The 26,961-nt window shown below is 40.5% G+C and overlaps 2 protein-coding genes across 4 annotated transcripts in view; both read right to left on the bottom strand.

Moving 5' to 3' along the window:
- Positions 1-6: 6 nt before the first annotated feature.
- Positions 7-16,714, bottom strand: gad2 (glutamate decarboxylase 2). Of its 2 annotated transcripts, none has more exons than XM_030756275.1 (16): positions 16,594-16,714; positions 15,414-15,476; positions 15,115-15,258; positions 14,229-14,462; positions 12,742-12,832; positions 11,741-11,853; positions 10,936-11,051; positions 10,502-10,581; positions 9,623-9,677; positions 9,339-9,455; positions 7,865-7,929; positions 7,683-7,761; positions 7,444-7,593; positions 6,123-6,230; positions 4,421-4,510; positions 7-2,532 (listed from the first exon to the last, which is right to left on the bottom strand). In XM_030756275.1, the coding sequence occupies exons 1-16, from the start codon at positions 16,598-16,600 to the stop codon at positions 2,359-2,361; spliced, it is 1,686 nt and encodes a 561-aa protein (XP_030612135.1). In that variant the 5' UTR covers positions 16,601-16,714; the 3' UTR covers positions 7-2,358. The 2 variants fall into 2 exon arrangements, with proteins under 2 accessions (XP_030612135.1, XP_030612134.1); XM_030756274.1 differs by lacking the exon at positions 16,594-16,714 and adding an exon at positions 15,770-16,268.
- A 1,086-nt stretch (positions 16,715-17,800) lies between these two features.
- myo3a (myosin IIIA) overlaps positions 17,801-26,961 on the bottom strand; it is a 70,870-nt gene continuing 61,709 nt past the window's right edge. For both annotated transcript variants that reach the window (XM_030756289.1, XM_030756290.1), the window contains 3 exons: positions 25,646-25,686; positions 20,090-20,371; positions 17,801-18,324 (listed from right to left, as the gene is read on the bottom strand). In XM_030756289.1, the coding sequence (XP_030612149.1) occupies positions 18,210-18,324; positions 20,090-20,371; positions 25,646-25,686 (438 nt within the window). In that variant the 3' untranslated portion in view covers positions 17,801-18,209. The remainder of the gene's footprint in view (positions 18,325-20,089; positions 20,372-25,645; positions 25,687-26,961) is intronic.

Below are 26,961 nucleotides of genomic sequence, written 5' to 3'. Positions count from 1 at the left end.
CTCAAATATTGCTTGTGAATGCAGAAAGACGAAATCTCTGTTGCAATGCTAAGGGATGCTGCTCCTCCCCACAATGATTTAGTGCAAGTAATGTCAGGTATACAGTAGCTGCAAATCTGGTGAATATCCTATAGCCAAACAGTACCCCATTATTGTCCCCTTTCTAGTCTCTAAAGATTGACAACCTTTGGATAAGTGCTCATTCAAAGGCATGGCTCTTAAAAATAAATAAATCTCTCCTTACAGATTTAAAATTATAATCCTTAAGATTTCCATCCTGGTTTATTTGTCAGGCTAGCAGCAAGTCTGTGCTGCACAGCTTCCGGAGTAGTGCCCAGAGATGGTAATGGAATTAATGTGATGGGGCAAAAAAAGAGGTTATGACTTAATCTGCCACCCAGGTAATGTACCATGTACCCTGTAACCTCCAAGTTCTAATAAGTCCACTGCAACAAGCACTAATAAGTAATTAGTTTGTAAAATTTTAAATAAAATAGAAACTTTTACAAAACATTGACATAGACTCTCTGTACAAGACATATCCACAAAGTTAGATAACATCTTTGAATCAATTTATATTGAATCTTTAGTGCTGCAAATTCCCTGTATATAAATGGCAGTTGGCATGGAGTGAACCCAGGGCTATGATGCCCTTTGGGACACCTTGGCATCACTTTGCCTAAGTGCTAAGCTGGTCTTTCTTCCCATATACTGTTGTGCAAAAGAAACAAGGCAATAACTTGATTTCAACATGCTTCTTTGCATGTCTTCTCCTTTTCAAGTCTCAAATAGGCGCATTAGTGAGGCAGGCAGGCCAGCAGGAACTTGTTCTCTCAGATGGAGAAGGGTTCTTACATGTGTAATCCTACTGTACTTATCTGGGGTATACATCCACCGAGAACTGAACTTTCATCTGAACAATTTGGGAGGCATCGTGGAACATCATATCCAAGGTTGTGAGCAAATAGTCAAAAAATGACCTCCTTTGCCCTTGTTTGTCTTGATTAAAAATGTCAGGATGTCAAGGAAAGAGGTGAAGGAGAATTCGCAAGGATGTAGGGAAAAGAAGAACCGTGGTGCTAAGAGAATTTGAAGTAATTTACATTAGATTACTGGAAGATATGGTGTCATTTTGACTAATGTTCCCAATACGGACTACATAAAGCACATCTTAGATCCTTGGACATGTCTGGTCATTTGCTCAGTTGGCAACCTTTCCAAGAAAAAACATACTACTCAGCCACAAACTAGGTGTCCTAATAAATGCAAGGAAATGAATACATGCATATAATGGCTCCTGGAGGCAGCAGATTTGCTTTCAGCAGTTGCTCTGGCAGATAAGCAATGAAAAAATAAGGTTGTCGGGTGAAATGCTTTGAAAAACAACTGGTACTACTACCACACATAGCAACAGTGACAGCATACAAATATGTTTGATGACTACTGCAGAAAATTTGAAAGCTATTCAATGCGGTTCAATACACTGGAAACTTAAGGATTATAGCTCAGGTGCTGATCTTCATTCTAACACATGGAGCAAAGCTAAATATACAGCAAGGATGGAAATGGTTCCCATTTCGATGTGTTCATGTAGCAACTCAACAGTAGGTTTAGCAAGCCTTTATCACCTTAAACACATTAGAAAGAGAGTAAAAAAGTCTTAATAATCATTAAGCAGAGCAGCAATAATAAGCTGCAGGTTGAACTGTCAAAGGCAGAGGTGATGGGTGGTGAACTGGTTTGATTATAAATGCTTGGAACTGCTTTCAGTTTATGTTTCCATCATGCATTCTGTTCTGACTGGGTTATGTCTTTAACATATGCTGGCACTGCTTAACAACACCAGGTAAGAGAAAGATTTCTGTCCTGCTTTGAGTACGATGTGCAGATGTAAAGGCAGTTGATCACGCTGAGGTAAGGTGAAGTGCTATTTTTGTTTTAAACGACAAGTTTAAAATGCTTCAAAGGTACAATAGAACACAACCACGTCTGGCACTTAACAACGAACTCGGCAAATGAGAAATGATCGAAAAATAAACTCTTTCTCATCGACTTATTTCACAAGCATTTCATGTCACAAAAATTACATATGACGTTACATCACTTACACTACTCTGGGATCTACTACACTACAGGAGAAGCAGACAGAAGCACTTTTACATAGCTTTGGACCAAGTCAGCCCACGGCAAAGCTACAATACATAATATATGGATATATCTGCAGATCTTTTTCTCAAATATACTCTTAAATGTGAGACTTTGGAGGAAAGAGAGAGAGAGAAAAGAAAAAGTTTACCGGTACATTCACGACAAACAATTCATCCGTCAAGGGTACAAGAGGATTTGGAGAGATGAGTCTTATAGATCCTGGCCAAGTCGTTCAATCTCCTCAATAAGAAAGTCGATGTCCTCGAAGGTAGCAGCAGGATTTGAGATCACCATGCGGAAGAAGTTGACCTTGTCCCCTTGAGGCTGGTAGCTCACCATGGTTGTCCCATACTCCATCATTCTGGCTTTTATTACTGGAGCCACCTGACAACATGAAGTAAGAATATTAAATATTCAAACTTCAACAAACTCAAAACCCAGGGACCACTCGGGGATTGTGACATCTTCTCATGAATGTCTCTGTACAGTTAAGTAACAAAAGTTGCTATTTTCTTTTACAATCACTGGATTTTCACAGATAACAATTTTTCTGCACTTCCAAGTCTCCTCCTGTATCAGCATTTAGTTGTTAGTTTTTAAATTATTTTTGGTCATGCGGCCCTAGCCAGGGTTGCTCAGTGGGCAATCATATATGCCACATTGCCGCAGTGCAGCCGGCCCCGGTTTGCGTCTGACCCGTGGCCCTTTGCTGCGTGTCTTCCCCTCTTGCTCTCCCCACTTTCCTGTCTATCTTCACTGTTTGCTATCTAATAAAGGCAAAAAGGGCAATAAATTCTTGGTCATTACTTGTTGTGTAGCTCAGGTATTGCAGTGGGCGTTACTACTTTTCTTTCTTTTACATAATCAGATCTAAGGGGGGGGGGGGGCTTGTTTGTTTATACAAGTCAAATTTCTTCCCAGGGTTCTCTGACCCTGGTCCGTGTACATCATTTACCTCCCACCAGTCTGACAGCTAAATGTGACAGCTGCTGGGTGCACAGCACCGTGATCACTGCTCCTGCCATGTTGAGAGGTTATCTCCAAGAGCAAAGCGAGCCGTGACGCTCGTTTATTTTGTGCTCAGCAGAGTCGGGACGTTGGTATGGATTCTTTGCAGTGATGAGCAGTGGCAGATTCAATTTCATGTCTGAAACTCTTGCTCCTTGTTTGGACCAGCACTCAGCCTGTTAGACATCATACTCAGAGAAAACACTTCAGTGTCCATGCCTCTGGAATATCATTTTTTAGGCCGTGTTGGTTAGAGAATCTGTGAAAAGGTTTTATTGTGACCAACTTAAGGATATGCACATGAGATCCGGCAAATTCAAGTGACAGTTTCAGTACAGCTCTAGCTTAAGGGCTTAAGTTAACAGCGGCTCATATAACCTAGAATAATCATGCGATAATTTTAATAAATCCAGAAGTATTAAGTTGAAATGCTATAACAGGCTTTTAACACTCAACTAACTTCACAAAGAAGTTGGCTTCAGTTTCAGATTACTGCCTGCTAGAGTAGTTAGTTTTTGCTCTATAGCTTTCATCACATAATCAGTCATTTCTCCCTAATCTCTTGCAGGTGCCTCATTGCAGTTGGCATGCCTGCTGTAAAATAATTTACTGTGTGCTGATTTCCCTCAAATCAATCTTTTAACAGTTTCCCCGTTTTCCTCATCCGTTAGAGGACGTCGTTAGGGCACTTGGAATCTGAGTAGAGCTCCTTCAGTTCTGACTTCTTCCTCAAAGCAGCATTACATCACCCCTCAAGCTAAGAGCTAGTGTGGAAAAGCTGTCCAGTCAGTCAGTCTACTCACTGAAGCATGACCAAGTTGTTTTTTCAGCCAAACCTTTTAAAAAACAAAGGGAAACATCTGCATTTGCAGAGCGATGACTAAGATGGTAACGATTTTTGGTCGATGGCTTTAGAGAGGAAGAGAGGGAAGCGATCTTTGTATGGCAGGCACTCACACCATCTGTTTGTCAATTATGAGGCCCCTGCCACTGTGGCATCTGAATAGCCACCACATTAGCCAGCTGAATAGCCACACTTCTTTTTAACCCCTCTTCTGTGTCCTGTTTAAGACTGCCACCATTTATGACTCCTCATGTGCAGGGCAAAGTATTATTTTAATCCTGAGTATAAGCTGTCCCTAATTAGAAGGACATGTGATAGTGGAGCTGGATATGAATGAGGGGGCTTGCAGGGCAGGGCAGGGCATGTGAAAGTTGTGTTGGGGAGATACCACAGTCAGGCTTCTTATCTGCGCTCACCCACCTTGTGCAGGTGTTTCTTTCTCTCCTCTTTGTCCTCCATGTAGCGGATCCCAGGGGGGAGGTACCAGAAGCAGACGTTCGTGTGCTGAGGCTGAGGGAACACACAGACAACAAGACATAAGAGGAAAATGCTGACAGGAAAAACATAGTGCTGCTGATTCAGTGATTGAGTGCCGTTCTGTGTTTATGCAAATAAAAAAAGATATACAGATTTATTTTGGCAGGAATAAGGAGTAATGATTACTCATAAGCCTTGTTTTAGACAGGTTTAGGTAAGTCTTGCTTGCGTGTTTGTTTTTCTGGCAGTGGGATTAGGGGAAAGCTATACAGCTGAACTTTATAAAGCTTCACAATGAGGTAAAGCACGAGTGACAGAAGAGACCATTAAATTTTGGAGCAGGTCCTGGTTTCCACTTTTTGAAAAACTGCAAAATAGGGCATTGACCCTGGCATACAATATGTGCTTCTACTTATTTTTATGTAATGGCTAACAGTGAACTGAATTATATGTGGCACAGTTAAAAAAATATAACTATAATAATGTCTAACATACCACCAAGTCCTGTGCACAAGATCCTCTGAAAAAAACATTTTCCACAGACTGTATATAAATGATGGATGTAGCCTCTGGGTTTGAAAAGGGATGCCAGTGCAGAAGCAGCTTAACATAATGGCCAGCAAGGGGAGTCTTATGTGCTGGTCAAAAGCAGTCTTAGGGAATATTACCTTATTTCTCTCTTGCTGTATGACCTCAGTAAATGCTTTCCTGTTAGTTTATAGTCTCAACCACTAGTTTTGCATATACCTATGCCCTTATGCACACAGTACACACAGTGTAAACATGGTATACAGCTGTTTTGCTAAATTCAAAACTATTCTTGCCTGAAATCCTGCAGAAATCTCAAAATATAAAGCGCTCGTAGCCAAACCTGATTTTGATCGAAAATGCTGATTTACATCCCAAAGCAATAATCCATTAGGAGCTCTCAGCATCAGACACATAGCGTGGCTCCTGTCTCTGGATGTCTGAAAGCCCCTCACTGTTCTATTTTTTTGTCACCTGAATCCCTGCTAGAACGGCCTGTCTGCCTGGGAGCGGAATGGCATTCATTACCAACAGCCGACTAACCATGCACACCAGCCTCATTTATACAGCTGGGCTGGTTTGGCTGTAGTATATTCAACATCAGATTGATGTAATGGCTCAATGGGAGACACAGACAAGTGAGCACCTGGGCCATTGCCCAGATGACTTGGCTTTTTCTCATCCCCCTCTGGGTTATGATGCTCTTAGCCTTTTTGGGGCTCAGCAGGAAAACAATAAGGCTTGAAACATTAAAGAGCTTTTATTATAAATGACTCTGTGTGTCCAAGCACCCCTTTTACAAAAGAGTTTTCTTCATACCCACATATGTTTGTGTTGTACTCCACTTTAGTGCAGGATATTTTAGACACCATGCTATTCATATGCATATGAGCAATTATGGGCTGTTATGCTATTCATTAAACATAATAGCAGCACATTACACTGGTGTCCGGAGGTAAAAATGGCATTCATCCAACACTCTGCATGGAAATCAAGTCAGCAATAATGACACTGAGGGAAAGGGAGCAACATGGGTTAATGTCAGCTCCTTTTCTCAGATTGTGTGACTGCAGACGAATTATCCTTTTGAGAGAGTGAAAGACAAATGTGAACATACTTTGCCATCAAAGACCATCTCGTATCCTTCTCTGTCTTTAATCTTGTTGTAGAGGTACTCGGACAGCTCCAGACACTTGTCAATCTGAGCCTCGAACCCGATGGTGCCCTGTCAAAGAAAAGATTTTAATCTGGAGTGGTTAAAGAACATTTTGACTTCTGGCTTCATCAGGGTCATCATCAAATGTGGCACAGATAACACTTTAAATAGGCTAGGCATACAGTACAACCAATAATGCATACACAAACGCATAACCACCAATAAGGCACCAACAAGGCCAGGCTGGACATATGGTCATATCTCCAGAAATGGGGCGTGTCAAGCAGAAAACCTGGGTGGCACCTTATTTGGACCATAAACCTCAAAACTGGTGTTTAAAACACTTTAAATGATGCATAAAATATAGAATCAATATATAAAATAGCTTAAAATATAAAAATATTATATATATATAAAAATATGAACTTTGACCTCTTCAGAGTTTAACCTCTAAAAGGAAATAGGTGAAGTTGTACCAGAACCTGCAATTCTGTTTCTACAAATCTGATGCTTTACTGCATTTAAATAAAAATAATCATAGTTCTTTTTTTTAATCTATACCTGTAATCTATGTAGAAACAGATTTTTTTAATTTCAAAAAAGAATACAGTGGACTCAAAACAAAAATCCAAAGTTAGACAGTGGGACAAATTGAAGCAGCTTAATTAACTGAACAAAAGAGAAAGCATTTGCAACAAAGTACTCCAACAAAATAGAGCATAGAGTTCACATAGACCATAAAAACAGGCTCAGCCTCAATCCCAGAGTATCAGCTTAATAACAGCCAGCATCAGCTCAGTCTTCTAACCATCCAACTGGCAAATCTCATGTAGGACACGTTATTTAAGCTAGTTAATCTTTTCAAATATGCAAGCTGCTTTGCAACCCACCTCTACCCCTTAGATCCTCCTTTTCTAGCTGTGTCTGACTTAGTAAAATGGCTGCTGTCACAGATTTCTGCTGTGCAGCAACGAGCCCTCACTTTACAGAACCGAAAGGGATGTCTTGCTGCTGCTCTCCCTGCCTCTAGCTTCCCATGTATGGACATGGGAGGCCAGGAAGGTCTCAGAACAGAGCCATACTGTCAAATAGAAATGACTGTAGATGGTATTACAGTCTCCTTTGATTATAGTGGGCCTGACCGAGATTATTTATATTCTATTAAGAGTCACTTACATACATCAAACTTTATATTTGTCAGTCATGGCAGCTCTTTCTGGGAACTGCTTTTGGTGTAAACAGTACTTTAAAGGACTGTGTCCTGAATAGGAAATTTTCCTACCTTAGCTCTCCACATGAGCCACAGCTTGAAGATGTCCACATGGCGTCCACACTGCAGCGCCTTGTCTCCGGTGTCATAAGAGAGATCGTAGTGTTTGTCCTGCTGGAACAGGTAGCAGGCGTGCATCTGGTTGCAGTTCTGCATCAGACCCTGTGAAGTCAGAGCCAGAGTATTTACAGCATTACCTCAATAAACAAAAGCAGGACCATGCAGCACAGGGCTACGAAATTGAGGCTTACCTCCTCTCTGACCAGCAGGGCAGAACACTGCAGAGGGACGGACATCATTTTGTGTGGATTCCATGTTACTGAATTGGCCCTGCAGTTTCAAAATAACAACCATCACTCATCATTACATTAAATGCTCATTATCTTCTGATATTTGCCTCTTTGTGTCCAACCCACATAAAACAGTTACTTGCCTCTCAACTCCGTCCAGCTTCCATCTGTGTCTCCTGGACATGAGCAGACTTCCTCCCCACGCTCCCTGACACACAAAGAGATGACAGATGCTAGCATCCACATTTAATGAACCATCCATGTTTAAAACTGGTGGTGAGAGGTCTTAAGAAAAATAAACTGTCTCGATCCTTCCACATTTCAAAGAAGAACTGCTGTAATAAATCAAAGAAAACCATCAACATAGCTCCTCGTGCTTAGATTTTTCCCACACAACCATCTCTATGGTTTGAAGAGCAAATATCCAGTGAGCGGCAGTTCTCTGGGCAAAAATGCCTTGTTGATGCCAGAGGTCAGAGGTGAATGACCAGACTGCTTTGAGTTGGTTGGAAGGCAGCAGTAACTCAAATAAGCACTCATTATAATCAATGTATGCAGAAGAGCATCTCTGAACAACAAGATTTAAAAACACAGTGATCAGTGGTGCAAATACCCTATCAGCCAATTACATACTAGCAAGATATCCAGTACCTAATTAAGCGTATTAATAAGTGAGTGTATTTCTTTCTCGGTTTTCTCCAGATAGAAGCTGAAACATTTATCTGATTAACCAATTAGTCCACTGACAAGAAGTAGCTCTTTTGAAAATGATTAATAATCACTGAGCATCTATTTTTTTATGTGGTTGAAAACCAAACATTGCTGGACTTTGGACTGTTGCTATTTCCTGACATTTGTTGACATTTTATAGACCAAACAGTCAAATAAGTTGCAGGGTATTTTAAGACAAGAATTTCTGTTGGTTTAGCTTTGCATGATGGCCTATTTCCTACCTTTATCAGGAGCTTTTTTACTTTTAGATAAACAAGTGATGATGCCATCCTCTTTCCTATGTGATGCATTAATAGCCTAAACAGTGGTATCACTGTCAGCTTTCAAAAACTAGGAGCAAATTTCAGAACATGTGCATGTTTTTCCAATCGTCTCACATGCATATCACAAGCTGCACCGCCAACATGCCCCCCCCCCCCCCCCCCCCCCCAAAAAAAAGAAAAAAGCAATGATGCAATACTAAAAAAAAAGGGAATGTGTGTGTTTTCTTTCTACCCATCTCAGCTAGTTGAGGGATGATAGACAAGGCCATTTATGGCTCTTAATAGAGGTGTCCCCCTGTCAGGACTAAATCACTTTCATTAAGAGATAGAGTTCCTTCAGTGAGAGGGCCCGTGATGGCAAAGTCAGGGGAGGTGATGATTTACAGCCTCTGTTCCAGTTTTTCTAATCTCCAGTGTTAGATAGGAAATGGCGAGCTCTCTATCTGGGTCAACAGCAAGGAGTTAGAGGCAAGACAGACACAATAGATTTGTCAGAGTCAGTGGTGAGCTCTGTGGTTCTGTGTATGCCTCCACTAAAATCTTCATTTGTAAGGCCAATATGGCATTATAAATCAAGCTGAAGGAAGGTTGCAATATTTAGCTCCTAATGTGTTTTACTCACATCCACATGCATCCAGACGTTGTACTTTTTGCAAATGTCAGAAATGGCGATGAGGGGGTCAAAGGCTCCATACACTGTTGTCCCAGCAGTTGCGCTTACGAAGAAAGGGACAAAACCCTGCACAAGAACAAACAAAATACTATGCATATAAAGCAGCTTTAATATGTTGCCAAATTTCCCTCATTATCGCTGCTGTTTTAGTCGAGTGAACCCCATAAAATCAGAGCTGTATGAAGTCACATTCTGTCTATTTATAGCTGGGTAATAAATGTGCATCATATTACCTTCTGTTTCGCCTCCAGTATTCTCCTCTCAAGGTCAGCTGGGATCAATTTACCACTGCAAAGAGAAAACAAGCTTGAGTTGGCTTTAAAGTTGTTCAAAGAAGGCCTTCTACCTACATTAAAATGCCAGCACAAGAATAGAAAAACAGAAAATATAAGTGGAGGTATTGAATTTGAAATCCTACTTAAAGGGACGGTACGGAACATGGCTGCAGACAAACATATATATATATATACTCAAAATAAAAAAAAAAAAGAAAACTCCAGAAATCTTGTTTTGAGTAGTTTCAAGGGCTCTGCATATGTTTCTTTATGCATATCTCTATGCATTCATCTACCCATGCTTGTAGCACCTTGGTAAGCTGTAAACATTAATGGCAGCCCCCTTGGCTCTAATGTTAGCTAGTGGCATGCTTCCTTTGGTTGATGGATGTGGACACTAAAAAAAGGTTTTCAGATTATTAGCAAAACTTATTCATGATTATTGGAAAGAGACAATGCTGCTGAGCTTGACACTTTGAACACCTTGAGGAGAGTTTCATTCAAGAGAAGGTGGACATCTCTGCAGCCTGCATCTTGAAAACTGAGCACCAAAACCAGTCTAAATGGAAAATAAAACTACATCTAGGGTTTGTGCTTCTTTTAAAGGGTCATGAGATAAAATATAAGAAATCCTGGTGACTGACAGGGGAAATGCATTTTTCTTGTTAGACCTCATTGGTTTTGATGAAACAGTTTGAGAAGATTAGAAGGCAGGTGATTCTGTGATGTTTCTGTACAATAATAGTGTTTCTTTATAAATATAGTAGAAGACCTACATTAAAAAGAATGGAAATACTTATAATTTAACCTAACATGCATGAGTGAAGCCAGTTTTACCTTTCATCTGCTTTGATGCAGATCACACTTTCAGTCCCAATGCCCAGAGCTGCTGCACCTTTTTTGATTGAAAAATGGCTCTAAGAGTTGAAGAGGGGAAAAAGGAAGCGAATGAGTGAGCAAATCTATAAATATGTACTTACAGCACACTATAGTATGTACTGTCATATGCAGATATGACATGCATAATGTCAGCTTTTTATCAGCAACAGTGGAGTTAAAGTGACACAGTCACACATCATATAAGGTAACTCCTTATTCATAAGGAGTTACCACATCAAGCAGCTAACATGAGATCCTTTTTTGTTATCCTAGCAGCTGAAATGAATATATCTTTCAGCTGAATATCTTTTTTAAAGAAATGTCCAAATAGTATTTAGAGTTCACTGCTTGATCCAAGCAGATACAAGCTGAATATAAACATGGATGCCTACATGTTCGGAAGTAAAGGCCACCAGTCTGGGAACAGATGACATTCCTTTCTCTTTCACCTCAGGGAACATCTTGAAGCGGGCCAGCAGCATGGCGTACATATTAGAAATAGCACCACCTAGAGGATAGACAGGACTCAGTCAGGCAAATGTCTCACGGGAGTGATGCAGGGTTTCTAAAAGCTACTTTCTTCTGCTCCCTTATTCATAAGGAGTTACCATAGCAGATAGCTCTGCATGTTTCCAGACACAACCCCAAGGGGATTTGTGCCACCTCTCTGGATTCAACCAGGGATCTTTTTGCTTCTTAGGCAAATGTGTAAGCCACTACACTGCTGATTAAAAAAAAAAAAAAAAAAAAAAAAAAAAAGTACTACAGTGTTTGAGATGTTCATGGTTGTGTAAAACAACCCTTTGTTTATCAAGAGCATATCAAGAAATGACAAAGCATCCAAAGATCACATCCCACTGTCAACAATGTCACAGCCAATCACAGGCTTTGTCATTAAATTCTCCAATGATTGCTTCTCATTATGAAGTACATGGGAGAAATTAAAGATTGGGTTGGGTGAAGGGGAAGGGAAAGGGGAAGGGAGGGGGCTTAAGCTGGAAAAAGAAAATTATTTTATGCTAATTGGCTTTGAAACACGTTCCATTTATATCATCAAAATGCAAATTGACACATTATAACACACACACACACACACATACACACACACACACACACACACACACACCGCCAGTTCCATCTCCAGTCAAACAGAGGGGTGCAGAGAGAACTGCTGCATCGTCTTCCATGCAAACATACCAGGAGAAAAAATGCCATCTCCTCGCCCATCCGGCCAGCCAATGATCTCCCTCATCTTCTTCAGAGTGACGTACTCCAGCAGCACAAAGACAGGAGCCACCTCATAGGTGAACCTGCACATTATACAAGATGCATCACATGGCGCTGGTTACACAAGTATGGTTCCTTCGTGACTCAAAAAAATTAAATAAATATATTCCCAGTAAACTGACTTTTTTTTTTTAATGAAATTTGTATTCGTTCAGGACAGGAGGACTGTTGGTGGCTTATGGAGAGGTTCATTTAAAAATGCGCAGATTCTCAGGTTTTCTGGAGGTTTCTGGCTTTGATTTTCAAGAGGTGCAGAATTACTGTCGACTGTGCAAAGACCGATTCTGATGCACTGATTTTTTTCCCCCAGTTTGAATAAAAAAACACTTAGATGTGCATGAAAAAATTTTACTAATAAAATGCACTCATTATTCTTAAGTCCCACATTTTCATCCCCCCTGCTCCTTTAAAAAGTACATTTCCAGTGTGTGCTTCCTAATATTAATGGTTTTTTTTGTCTTATTAAGATATTAGTTGCATTCATTTTACCCCCTTCCACAGTGTCAACATCAGGTTTACTTTTCATTTCCTCACAGTTGCCAAAAGAGTTTATCTCCCCCAAAACACACACATCTGAAATTAGCTTCAGATTAGTCTGAATTTAATTTCAGAGCTAATTTTCTCCTCTTGAATCCCCAGGAGGATCAGGGGTGAAGGGGAGGGATAAAAGGCTGAGGCGGGAGGGGTGCAGTGTGTGTGTGTGTGTGTATGTGTGTTGGGGTGGGTGGTGCGGGTTGTCTTTCATTTCACCCCTTTTAATTTGCCATGAATGAGTGGGGGGAGGGGGGGGGGGGGTGCTATCAGCCCTCGCAGACGCAGAGCAGAGTGCACACGGATCGTCCGGAAATGGAATCTATTGTCATTATCATTATCACCGTTTAAAATCGCGACGAAGCAGGCCACATACTTACATATTGGTGTTGGCGGTAGATGTTAACCAATCGGCAGCCAGTCCGACCATGTCTAGTCCCGTAGAGAGCTGATTGAAGTACCTGGGGTGGGCTGAATGGAAAGGAGCAGAGGACGAAAGGGAAGAGAGGTGTAGTGTGAGATGGCAACTGGAACGTTTTTTTTTTTGTTTAGTTATATACATATATATATATACAGGAAAATTGAAATGAGTATATGGGAAAAGGAGCAGAAGCTATCTTAGAAGCGCGTTAATTGCGGGTTAGAAATGTAGCTGCAGAGTCACCTTAAATATTCCCAGGAAATGATGAAAACATTTGGTGCAGCATTTAAAAGGTACACCCCCCCCCAAAAAAAAAAATTAAATAAATAAATAAAATAAAATAAATAAACATTTTTTTAAAAAAAATCCTGCAGCACTGGCATGTGATCAGATTTCAGGCTGCATCATAAACAGAGGCGCTAAAATAATGAGTAAATCATGGAGGTGATTAAGCAAAAAATGTGATGCATTTACAGACAGTATAGCAGCAGTATGATGTGACAATAAGCAAATATAAATATACTTATAAACCTGTTATAACGCCTTCTATGGACACCCATTAATGCACGCCTAATAAGAAACATTTTTCTCATAACAGGAGAATTACTGAAGAATACTGTGCATGGTTAAATGACTGAGATCCACATATCTCTGCTTATACTTATACTGTAATTTCCCCATTGTGGGATCAATAAAGTATCATCATCATCATCATCATCATCATCATCATCATCACCATACCCGCATTACAGCGCGTTAGAAAGGTTTTTAAGGTTGTTAAATGATCACCTCCAATTTTTTCTTTTTCTTTTTGTGGATAGGCTGAAATCTGTCCTGTGGCGTTGCTGTAAATTTCCACCTGCGTGTGTCACTCAGGGGAGAATAATGGACTTGGCCTGTGAAGCCTACTTATTAGCCTATTATCTCCTACTTGGCGGACCAGATTTACTGCGTCACTGCATTTATCGGTCTGGTGGTCAGGAGGAGGAATAGGAGGACAACTGTGTTGATGCTTTAGAGGCATCATTTGTCATTTTATTTGCTTATTAAACAGAATAAGCTGAAATCGTTTTGTTTCGTTCGGTCTTTACGCGTCGTTTTTAAGGTAACCACCTTCGTATTTCCAGTTTACTTTTGCAGTAACTCAAGTTTTAAATGATTTTTATGGCATTATGTGATTTTCATAGTGGCGCTCTGTGTTATTTTTACTTCTTTTCCTTGTATGTTATCGTTAAACATGTGTTTTTAATCAACGTTTTTTTTTAAATATTGTAATTTTGGTAAATGCAACACAAAGACTCGCGATAGGCCGGAATGCAGGCCTGAATCTAAATGATGCAGCCTGGGGGAACATTTTCCAAAGTTTTTTTTTTAATATACATATTTTAAAATTGTGAAATTTATTGCCTTGCACACATGCATGCAAAAAATCGGACCCAGGCCTACCTGTTTTGATGGCGTATTTCAAAGTAGCGCGACAGCTGATCAAGATATCGTCTAGAGTCGCCGGTTCGTCCTGCAGCTCCCAGTTGTTCATCTGAAGCAGCTCGTTTGGATAATGGAAATCAATAACTTTCGTATCCCGGTCGAAAGACTCCACTATGTAGGCCAGTAAAATATCCACAACTTCCTGTAGGAAGGTCATCGTTTTGGTGTCACCGTCTGTGGCCGGTAACAGGTCTGAGAGTGGGGGAAAAAAATAAACAGTGGAGACATTTTGTGGTTTATTCTTCAGAGCGGAGGAATGTGTCCGTGAAAGAGCCTCATAAAAATGTTTTCATGCAACATTAAAAATGCACATTTGCAGGAGTCAAAAGTTGGATTTTTTACCCCGGAAAATTTCCTGCATACGGACAAAAAATTTTATTTTCAATTATTTTTCCAGGTCTAAACACTCGACCGTTGTTGTGGTTTTTATGATTTTCTGCTGCGCTTAAGACCTTGAAACAGGAGATTTTGGTGAAGGTGACCTCTCTGGAAAAATGACCAACATAACTCCTCTTTGAATGTGGTGAACATAAAAGGATGCACAAAACGATTCAATCCAGGCACACACGATTTATCTTTTTTTGAGAATAAAGGGGATGACCTGCCATTAATTACTCAGGAGTTTGCATAATCCGGTGCAAATACTTAATATATTGTAAAGTGAATTCCGTTTATATTTAAGGTGAACGTCTACAAATATTGTATAAAAATAATGTATATTTTCTTGCCTACATCGCACGATGAAAACTGCACAATGCAAGGCCAAGTTTTGACTCCGAAAAATACAGTAGGAGTGACACGATGGTACTAAAAATAAATCCAGCTTTACAGTGTACTTTTGTACCTGTTGAATAGAGGTCGGAGAAGACCACAGCAGCTTTGGTGCAGTTGCAGGATTTGTTGCAGCCGCAGGTTCCTGCAGCTGTCTGCGGCGGCTGCTTCGCGGCCGGATCGGCGGGTTTCTCCACTTCCCCGACATTTAGCAGTGCTTTGGAAACCCACAAAAGAGCATCGAAATATTTTTTATTACACTACGGCCAGACAGTAATGACTGAAATAACAGGCACGTTGCCAAAAATAGCGTCTCCTCCATCACCATCGCCATCTCCACCTCCCCCCACCCCCCGCTTTTTCCCGACATACCATATAATTTCGATCCAATTCCTCCTGATAATTTCTGGGCCGCTGCTTGGCACCATGCCCTGGCTGGAAGAGAGAAGGGGATAAATCAAATAAGGGATGTGCTGTCTTCAGGTTCAGTCCAACTTTAAGGAAACAGAAAGGGCGCCATGCAACTTGAAATAAAACAACCCTTCAGACACAAAAAAGGTCTCATGTGGAGCAAAACAAGAAAGAAAGAAGCAAGAACAAAAAGCAGCATTGTTGCCTATAAGGCCTGTTTGGTGATTCGGTGAATGCTGGGCACTGGCTTGAGACAATGCTGTGGATTTACTGTGCCCGGTCCATCAGAGGTGGTTTGAAGACAAAAAGCCACTCACGCGTACTGGGGCTCTGACTCCCGGTATTGGCCCCCGCATTATCTCCGCCAAGAGACCAGAATCCGTGTGATGCCATTGTTGCCGGTAGTTAGGAGCTGCAGGAGGCACGGAGACCGACAGAGCCCATCCACACGCGCCGTTCGGGAGCTGTTCAAAGCTGATGTGGTGCTGAATCTGACCAGACCTTTCAGACTGCTTGAAATCCAGCCATGCATCCGACAGACGCTTTACGCCGCTGGAAAGACCCTAAAAATAAACCGGCCCGCGTGTGTGTTTGTGTGTGTGTGTGGGGGAAATAATCACAAAAGGCGTCCTCGCAGGTCCGTTTGGAGGCGTCCACAGGTGCACGAAGCATGAAGCGGCGTCTCCACAGAGAAATCCGCAAACACTTTACCGGCGCAGCACAGCCCCGCTTTTTACTTAAGAGAAAAAATTAAATAAATGCAGTACAGCGCAAGATAGTTTGCGCAAGTTCAGGATGCTATTAAACGTCTGATGATGCACGGTTGCTACATTATAAAATAACCGAGACAAAAATAACCAAAAAAAAAAAAAAAAAAACAAAAAAAAAAAAAGAAAACAAAAAAAAAAAGGGAAAGCAGGAGGTGATGAAAATGGTGGGGAAAAAAAAAAAACACCTATAAGGCTACAGCTGCTGGTAAATATGCAGCACACAAGCCATGCCTAATTGCAGCCAACCTAAATTTCACGTCACTAAAGCAATCCCGTCGTGATTCACTTCAGGTTATGACGAGCTGCGCTGCGTCGTGCGTCGTGACTCCATACATCCCCAACATTTTTGTCTCCCTGCGTGCAGAACTTACCCTCCATACAGACACTGAATGCCAACTAATTCATCTGCCCAGCAATCGCAGACCTATTTCTTGGCGAGAGGCTGCTCTAATTGCCCGCCTCCGGTGGAGGAAACAGCGAGGCGGAGAGGGGACTCGGTTCAAATACACAACGTGCGCATGGGTCCCTCCTCTCTCCCCACACGGCTGGGGCGCGTTACTCCGAAAATATTTATTACTCAGAGGGGATTGCTTTACTTAATCCACAAAGTGATATTTTTCTTATTTTTTTGCACCCACTGGATGAATACCATGATTACTGAGGAACCCCATCCAACTCAAATAAAATTAAGCCTGTAAATTTGCACTTTAATTGACTCAAAATATTATAAATTTGGGTGTTAGAGAAAAACTCAAATAATATCAATAGTTACAAACATTATCTAGTTACAATTCACAACACAGACGTCCAACACTGTCACCTTCTGTGTTGTCTCCATGAATTAGTGTAAATGAACCCTGCAGGCATCAAAGCTACACTGAGCCACATCTGCTATGATTTATGAATGCACTGGACAGCAATCATCTAATACCCCCCAAAAGACTCATTAACATAAACGGAACCCTTTAGCAAAGGCATTACTATAAGTTCCCATTGTCTCATTTATTATTTTTTTATTTTCTCAAATTTTGGTTTAACACTTTGTAACAATTCTTCATTTTAAATAATATTTTATTATCATCCAGGAATGTCCACTAACCCTGAGGGTTACTGGAAATTAGAGGAAATTGTAGCTGTTTTTCCTTTTAATCTGCATTTTGTCAAGATTTCTACATGTTTTTGTGCAACTGTGTGCAGTCAGCATGTAGCTGGGGATTCACTAACAACCCCTGAGGGGGGTTTCTCTTTCAGAAATGTCACATAAAGGTCAGGGGTTGAATCTGGCATCAATGCTGAAAGAAAAAAAGGTTCCAGTGGTGAGATATTGCTGAAACAGCACCTGTACTTATTACTTTTTCACAAAAATATTTACAAGAATTAAAGATTGTCATTTAATGGGGTCTAATTTGAGGAATTGGTGTCCTTTAAGTAGACAGGCAATGAAACAGTGAATCATGTTGCATTATTCCTTCTAAGTTATTCATTTTGCATGGGTATGATAAGCTTGCAATTTCTGCAAATGTGAGAGCAGCTAACTGGAATAAATGAAACATGACAAGGAATATTATTTTATTTTTTTCTTAAGTGAGCAAACCAAAGATTTGAACAGAGAAAATAATGTACATTCATCAGAATTTGAAGCTGATCAGACTTCAGAATTACCAGAAATGCAAAGCTCGGGAGCAGAACCTGCAAATATTTTTAAAGAAAATCAAGATGTCAGAAAGAGAAAATAGACAATATCTGTAACTAGATTGCAGGTCTCATAAATAAAACCTTAATTTACAGCAAGTTTAAAGGTACCTTGTTATTTACATTGACTCTACTCTGTATACGTGGAACTCAATACAATCTGTCCAGTTAAGTCCACAGCAGTTTCATCTCCTACCTAAACTGTTTCACAATGTGTCCGAAGATCAATAAAATAAATGAATCCTGAACAGATTAAGTCCCAAATAGCCAAAAAAAAAAAAGTTACTTCCAATGTTCAGTAGTGTTTGAGTAGCCTTTGTCTCTGTGATGTCTTCCTCAGTAGATGTCTGTAGTCATATGGATTGTCGTCAGTCCGGCTCTCTGTGGAGGCCATTCTGGGAACAGATTGTCTGTCGGTGAAACAAAAGAGACAACCGCAAATTAAAAACAGAAAAGCTGAACATGAGGTGGGACATGATGATGTAAACAAACAAAACAAAACCGAATGGAAAGGAGATGAAAAGATTCATGTTCAGGAAAAGGTTTTCATACTGTTGATCATATTCGGGTCATTTATCATGTGCTGTCCAAGGAAGAACCAGGCTGAAGGGAAAATAGATGAAATTCATACATGGGTTTATCCTTCGAACAAGTAGAAAGTGAAATTCAAAGAACAGACTTATAAACAGGGTGCTGATACCTCACAAATGCTTCACCATTACGGAGGAGATCAGCTGCTCTTACCAGTAAGGATGTGAGCAGACTAAAACCCAGATCAGGACCACAAACCAAGCATCTGATTTGTAGTCCTGATTTGAAGGATCTTTATTAATATCTTTTAGTGACAGATAGCTGAATAGAACTGAAAAATGTTGCAGTACCTTGAATGTCCACTTGAGGCTGGCTGCAATAAATTCTCACAGATGCCAATGTTAACATTATGGAAAAAATAAAGATGTTTACAGCCCAGTTTTGGGTTCTGTAGATAATTCACCCTTCATAGAAACTGTACAGTGGGGTGAATTGTTATAACCAATTAAAATTTAGTCAGGGCTTAAAATTATGCACTATTATGGATGGGGCCAGTTTGAGTGACAGGTGAATGCCAGTTAGGCTGCTATCTGTCTGCTAGGCTTCACCTCAGCTAATTAGAGTCACTGAACTGGAAGTCTTGAATGTGTTTGTGGTGTTGGTACCTTTTGTAGCCTGGGTGTTGAAATTATCTGGCCAGCTGTGTGGTTCGAACTGTCTAAACAGTCAAAGCTTTTAATGAGTAAAATTCTAGTCTTTTAATTGTATGTGACAAAGCACTAATTAGTTAATATATGTGCATTGTGCCTATACAATCTATGCTTATACAATCTCCTTGCTAATGGCTCTAGAGCAGGGGTCTCAAACTCACGGTCCGTGGGCCGTATCCGACCACGCCCCCTACTTCCGGTCTGCGGTTTGATGTCAAAAATATGATAATTTGGCCCTTTAATTAATTTTTTGACATTTCATTTTCGCTCCGATTAAGAGGAGTTAGCGAAATGTGAAACCTAAAGGGTCAAATTGTCATATACTTAGCCGTTTAAAACTATGTCTGCTGGCCTCTGCAGCTTTATCTTAAAAAACATCTGAATTCACTGAGATCATATTTGTTTTATACAGTAGCAGCAGCAGTAGCATTAATATGCTGAAGTAAAAAAACTGTAACAAATTTAGCAAAATATTAATAATGCAACTTGTGACTGTATTTGTGAATCAGTACAACTGGGTTGTAATATATTGTATCTTACAGTCACTATGTAGAGACATTAAATCAGTGGACAGCTGGACAAAAATCCCAAAGGCCATTTCCAACCTTTCACCTGTTTCACATAACGAGAGTCAATGGAGACGATGATGAGATGGTTGGAAAAAGGGTCCCAAAAATATCATAAGGGAATATGTTAGTTGAAAAAATAGCATCATAAAAAGTGGAAACTGATTTTCAGTGGCAGCATAAAAGGGGTTCTAGTTTGTTTCAGTATAATTATGGTGCTGAGCAGCAGGCCTTCAAAACTGAAAGTTAGCTCTCTGCTGCTTTGCACAGTTTCACAAAAATAAAGAATTATCACGGGTTCTTCGGGACATGGTACAGGACATGTACTTGTTATCAGAGAAACTGTGAAGAGGACATAGATGACGCACCTGATTTCTTTTCCAGGTCTTGGAGGCTCTGGTTCAGTGGCGGCCCTCTCTCTGGTCTGTCGACTCGGGGCAGACAGTCTCTGCTCTACAGACTGCCGCCTATCCATAGATCGCCTCCTGCCCATGGACCGCCTCCTCTCCATAGACGGCCTCTTCTCTATAGACTGCCTCCTCTCAGGCATGCTGCTGGATGATGTGTCCTCTGTGGACATGGCGGGATCAGACTGGCTAGTAGACAGGGCTGGGTAGTACTGGTCGTCCACATCGAGCAGTTTCCCTGAACTGCAGCAAAAATCAGAGGAGGATGGGGTGAAGTAGATATTGTGTGTGAATCTAGTACAAGTTGCATCCTATACAGTCTCAATAATTGCAGGTGAATGCAGGTGAAAGCAATAAATTGTAGGTTGTAAGACACAATATGCAATATATTTCTAAAAACACCATTAGTTTGCAGTTATTTAAGAACAGACATCATGCATGGAGGAAAAAGCTTCCAAAAGGAATAAAAAAAAAAATCTACTCTTACGGAAGAAGGTCAGCTGTAACGTTCTTACAGATCATCAAATAGTGTTTATTTCAATTTCTCATTTGATATTGCATTGTCAATTATTTAGGATCAGACAAAACTCTTGAGTTTCCATTTTAAGAGCAGGCACAGCTTGGCTATATGGATTTCAATACAGTCTCAAGAGTTGTACTTATAACATAGTTCTGCTTCGCCACCTCAACAGTTCTTTAAAGGGGACCATATGTTCTCATTTTCCCTTCAAATTCTTACTTTTTGGGCTCTGCTGGAGTAGTGCTGCATGAATCACAGTTCAAAAATAATGCTTGTTTATCTTATACTAGGCTGTTGTGCAGCCCCTTGCTTCAATGTCTAAAACAAGTCACTCCTCTTCCTTTAAGGCCATTCCCTTTCAGGCTAGCTTTCCTTTGATTGGCTGCCCCTCACAAACAGTGGGTTTATACAGCAGATTAGCGGGGTCTCTTTGCTCACATGCATAGTTGTGTGCCTGAGATTAAAGCTACCTGCTCTTATTGACCTCTTACAGTGGTAAGGTAGAAAAAAAACCCCACTGGCTCACAGTGATTACATGCACAGTGATTTCATTATTTGAATGATCTCAGTATTTGCCATGTTTGTTATGAAGATTCAATATTGTAAAAGTATAAAAGGTCAACTTTAAACAAAAGATTCTTTTTTTCTCAGTTTCTTCTTCTACAAGCAGGGGTTGAGATACTGATGCTCTCTCCAAGCTTGAGGTTTTTTTTTTGTTCTTTTTTAAAGCTTTTCTTTCTTTTAGAAGCTGCTACATGCTGAAATCAATACAGTTATTTCTTTATTGTAGTGAAGAAGAAAACTGTTTTCCCGAAGTTGCTGCATCAGGTCATTTAACTTCTTTAAAATTTGTCTCTGTGGTAACAGAGACTTTGAAATGAACTCAGCAGAACAGAGACAAATCTTATAGAAAAGAGGATAATTATCAAGTCCTCAGTGTCAGGCATCTGCCCACCAGACTGTGTAAACTGTCCATCTGCACTGTGCAGCCCTCCTCTCAGCTGAACCTTCACTCTGACCTCCATTTGAACACAAGCGTGAAAAGGAGTTTCAATGTGGAGATCCATAAGTCTCATACATTATTAATTTAAGGTAATGACCACTATCAGAATATATACTCAGTACTGCCCTGTACACTGATCTCATTCTAACACTGTGATGTGTTTGAGGCCTGACCTGAACTCATTATTGTACTTTTGGAGGCAGGGTTGGCACACAATTATCCCACTGATGAATCATAATAAATGTTCTATTCTAAGGCTGACATGAAAAAAAAATTTCCCTTGATTATAATTACCTCTTCTGTCCTCTGGACTATTGGCTCAATTATATGATTGACGCAGGGCAAAGAAAACCTCAATGACAATGGCTAGCACAAGATTTTGATCTATTATATAAGATCTATTAAATCAGTTTATTAGCTTTAAAGCAGCATTAGATAAAAATAATTCACAGAGGAATGCAGATGTTCAGTAAAGTTTGTATGATAAATATCTGGCCATCTCTTAGATGTTCCAGCAAAGGAGATCAAATAAGACAACCGATGCTCTGACGAGAGAACGTATCCACAACACAAATGCTTCTAATGCCACAACCTAAAATGTAGTTCAATTTTATTTATATAGCGGCAGTTCATTCAACAGCTCAAGGCAGTTGACATATTGAACTAAACAGATATGGCAAGGAGAACACAATGTCATACCCCTCTGCATCCCCTGCTGAACTTAGAGTGGCAGTGCACAAATCTTATGGGCTGCCGCTACTGGTAGACCTCAGCACGGACTCTTCACTGCTGTTCTGTGCTGCATCTGTAAATTTTAACTTAAATTGTTAAGTAATCTAAAACTCTAGTATCTGACCCCTTTTTAATTAATGGCCTATAACCAGGTTGGAACATACACTATATTACCAAAAGTATTCACTCACCCATCCAGTTCATTGAATTCAGGTGTTCCAGTCACTTCAATGGCCACAGCTATATAAAACCAAACACCTAGGCATGCACATCGCTTCTACAAGCATTTGTGAAAGAATGGTAACTCTCAGGAACTCAATTAATTCTAGCATGGTACCGGGATAGGATGCCACCTGTGCAAGAAGTCTAGTTGTGAAATTTCCAAAATATTCCACTGTGGTATTATAACAAGGTGGAAGTCATTGGGAATGACAGCAACTCAGCCATGAGCGGGGCCAGTGGGTGCTGATTCACATAGTGCACAGAGGTTGCCAACTTTCTGTAGAGTCAATCACTACAGACCTCCAAACTTCATGTGCCCTTCAGATTAGCTCAAGAACAGTGCATAGAGAGCTTCATAGAATGGGGTTTCGATTGCAGAACAGCTCCATCCAAGCCTTACATCACCAAGCGCAATACAAAGACTCTAGAGCAGTGGAGACGTGTGCTCTGGAGTGACGAATTATGTGTCTCTGTCTGGCAATCCAATGGATGAGTATGGATTTGGCAGTTGGCAGGACAAAAGTACTTGTCTGACTGCATTGTGCCAAGTGCTTGGCGGAGGGGGGATTACGGTGTGGGGTAAATTTTCAGGAGTTGGGCTCAGCCCCTTAGTTCCAGTGAAAGGAACTCTTAATGCTTCAGCATACCAAGACATTTTGGACAATGTCATACTCTCAACTTTGTAGGAACAGTTTGGGGATGAACCCTTCCTGTTCCAACATGACTGCACACCAGTGCACAAAGCAGGTCCATAAAGACATGGATGAGCAAGTTTGTGGAAGAGCTTGACTGGCCTGCGCAGAGTCCTGACCTCAACCCAACAGAACACCTTTGGGATTGAATTAGAGTGGAGACTGTGAGCCAGGCCTTCTCGTCTAATATCAGTGTCTGACTTCACAAATGCACTTCTGGAAGAATGGTCAAAAATTCCCATAAACACTCCTGAATCTTGTGGAAAACCACTCAAGTTCAGATGCACGTGAATACTTTCAGCAATATAGTGTAAACTGGGGCTCATCCGGGATCTTTTGGACTCTTTTGGGTAGACTAAACATTAGAATTTTTTTAATAAGTTGAGGGAAGGTTGATTCGAGGAGTTCGGTGTAACTCAGCAAACCCTCTTTAGTTTGTTTCGACTAAGTGGCTGTTCTGCCTTTTTACAAAGCATTCATTTAACTTTTTGTATTTAGTTTGTGTTTATTAGTTCTCCTTCTTGGGAATATGCTTTGTTAGTGGAGTTAGTGGACTACATCTTTGCTTTGTGACCAATTCACAGTTTTACCAACACAATTTACATGCAGATGTTCACAAATGAAGTGCTTTGACAACTCTATGGTTCATATTCACAGGAGCATTTTTAGATGTATCTTTGATGAGCAAGTTGAATGCTTCACATGGGGTGTCTAATTTCAAATCAAAACCAACATGGTGGCTTTCTCTTACACTGAGAGGCAAAGATATAGCTCTGAAAACTGCTGAGGCAAGAAATAAACCATATTGTCTGAATCAGGCTTCAATTTAGAACACCAAAGGTTAGTTTACTGTTACTTTTTTTTGAGTTTCAGAGATGCTGCATTGCAGGATATAGCCTAGACCTCAGGTTAGTGGTTTAGTGGTTAACACTTTTACCCAAAAGTTCCCTGGTTTGTTTCTGGGAGGAGATAAAAACCTAGACTTTGGGGTTCACATGCTAGTGTACTTCCAGTGCTACTCTCAGATAAATGAGAAGGTTGTATCAGGAAGGGCAGCTGGTGTAAAACATGCTGTGACCCCTTAGAGAGGAAAAAAAAAAAAGGAGCAATTGAAAGTAAAGTACCTAGCCTAGACCTCAAGTTCAGGGAACCATTTGGCAAGCCAATCTTAATCTTCTTAAGGATACATTTTAAAACTTTGATGACAACTTTAAAAAAAATATGATCACAGGCATTTTTAGTGCTCTAAGCAACCATCAGCATTTTAACATTCAACTTAGAGCACCAATATCTCAACAGCCACTAGCATACACTAGCCTACAGCTGCAGATTTGTTTGAAATGTCCCAAATAATGTGACAAAATTAATTATGCACAAGTAGGACTGAATACACAATAATTACAGGCATCATTTTGAAATGCACTGTGGTGGGAAGTCTACAAGGTGTCATGAGCTTGAAATAGGCTTAGTCACCAACCACTTTAAAAATTTCAGAGCACTGATAGGAGCACTAAAATGTAGATATCTGTGCTAAACAATCACTGTTTCTCTCCCCATTTCTCCTATGTGTCATTCTCATTTATTATCATCACCTCAATTTAGTCTCCAACTTTCATTCCCTACCACCCGTGTTCTCTCATCTTCCAACCTCCTCTGCTGTCAGCTTCACCCAGAGATGCTATTGCTCCTGCTGACCTTCTCAACCTTAATGATGCATGTAAACTGCTGCTGTCCATTGCTGGCTTTATTTATCTGCTAACAAATTATTACCCTTGATGTTTAGCACTGTGCTGCACTGTGTGTGTCAACATCAAGGTGGCTCCATGTGTGTATGTGCATGTCCGTGTCTCCTCAGACTAGTGTAATAAAGTACCCGAGCCCCTGCTTGTTCAGCCAGCCCTATCGGTCTATCTTCAACCCCTCACTCTGGGCGGTATGCTCACCTTGTGGCCTGTACGGCACATACATATGCATGACTACACACATCAACACACACTTTATGGTTATTTTCTTTGCTTTTTAAAAGAAATGCAGAAAACATTTACTAGTATATAGGAAACATCTCCCATCATGCAGGACACAGAACAAACTATTTTCGATTCCTTACATTAAATTTCATTGAGTAGAATGTATTCAGTCAACATAAAGAGGTAAAAGGTGAGGGCAATTAATTTAACTGAGGATGTGCGTTGTGCTGTGGATCATTAAGTTTGGACCCAGACACTGTCCTTATATCAGCGCCTGGCTGTAGTCGTTACTCTGGGCCAGGAGTGAAAAGCAAGCAGGCAGCAGGCCAACCTCTTAAAACAGCAGCTAAGAGGTTGTTAAAATAGAAGTGGGACACTTACCCTTCTTTCCTGGGTTTGCGTTTATCATCCTGGACAGACCGCTGAGTGGAGAGAGATGGAGAACTGATTATTAAATGTCAAACAAACAATACTGATATTTGTATGCAGCAAAAAGCAAGAAATTGGTTTTATTGCAGTGGTTTTAAACCTAAATGCCTAAATTTTGCCTATGTTTTTTCTTTTTTTGCCATGCTAGCAAAAATTCAAACATTCAGGGTCACCAGAGGACATCTCCAGTTGCTCATTCCACTCATTATTCTTGTTGGACTCTGTGAAATCTTTAAATGTGTTTGTGCCAGTTAAATATCTTGACACCTACTGCAGTCAGGGATTCCAGATGATATCATGATGACAAAGGCTTCAGAGCCACGATGTCATGTGACCAAATCACCAGACATATGCTGTAAAGATGGTGACTGTGCTGTCATTTTGTGGAATAACAGATTTAGAAGCAGCAAAACACTGCATACCTTTTCTCTCACATGATAGTCAAGAGCATCTAATCAGCTAATCACATGGCACCATATAGATGTGGTCAAGATGACCTGCTGAAGTTCAAATGGAGCATCAGAATTGTAAAGAAAGGTGATGTAAGTTACTTTAATCAGAGTGTGGTTGTTAGTGCCAGACAAGGTGGTCTGTGTATTTCAGAAACTGCTGATCTAATGGGATTTTCCCACACAACCATCTCTAGGGTTTACAGAGAATGGTTCAAAAAGACAAAACGTCCAGCAAGTTGGAGTTTTCGTTTTGAGTTTAATGTAGGTTTTGCTGTTTGTATTCTTCCTTCGTTTCAGTTTTGAGTATTATCTGTCTCTGTATCCTGTTTGGAAGTCTTGTCTGGGTCTCTGTGTTTGTAAGTGTCTACATTCCTGTCTCCACCTGTCTTGTGTCAAGTTCATGTGTCTTAGTCTTGGTCTCTGTGTTTGCCACTTCCTGTTTTATTTTGATAGTGTCTTTGTTTCTTGAGCTTTGGGTTTAGTTTGCTTCCTGCGTGTCCTGATATGCTCTTTCCAATTATCTTATTCCCTGGTGTTTATATAATGTCTGCGTTCAAGTTGTCTTGCTGTCCTCTATGGCTCCCTGTTCACTGTGTGTGCTTATGTTCGTCTGTCTAGTTAATGTAAGTTTTCCCAGTTTGTGCTCCTGGTCTCGTCCAGTTCCATATACATTGTTTTCCTTCAGAAAACAAAAGCTGAAGTTAAGTTTATGTCTCTGAGTCCTACATCATGGGCCCACACAGCTGACTGGTGACAGTTTTCTGGGAGAAAATACTTGTTGATGTCAGAGGTAAGAGGAGAATGGCCAGATTGCTT

The sequence above is a fragment of the Archocentrus centrarchus genome, chromosome 20, assembly GCF_007364275.1.
Source record: "Archocentrus centrarchus isolate MPI-CPG fArcCen1 chromosome 20, fArcCen1, whole genome shotgun sequence".
Taxonomy (NCBI): domain Eukaryota; kingdom Metazoa; phylum Chordata; class Actinopteri; order Cichliformes; family Cichlidae; genus Archocentrus; species Archocentrus centrarchus.
The sequence above is the reverse complement of the archived record's forward strand: the minus strand, read 5'-3'. Positions and strand labels throughout refer to the sequence as shown.

Bases quoted from the DNA above. Each gene is read 5' to 3' on its own strand.
- gad2 (XM_030756274.1), bottom strand. From the start codon at position 15,845: ATGGCATCACACGGATTCTGGTCTCTTGGCGGAGATAATGCGGGGGCC. The intron at 15,477-15,769 runs GTGAGTGGCTTT...TCTCTCTTCCAG, and splicing joins GAGTCAGAGCCCCAGTACGC to CCAGGGCATGGTGCCAAGCA. The intron at 11,052-11,740 runs GTATGTTTGCAT...TCTATCCTCTAG, and splicing joins AGATGGCATTTTTTCTCCTG to GTGGTGCTATTTCTAATATG.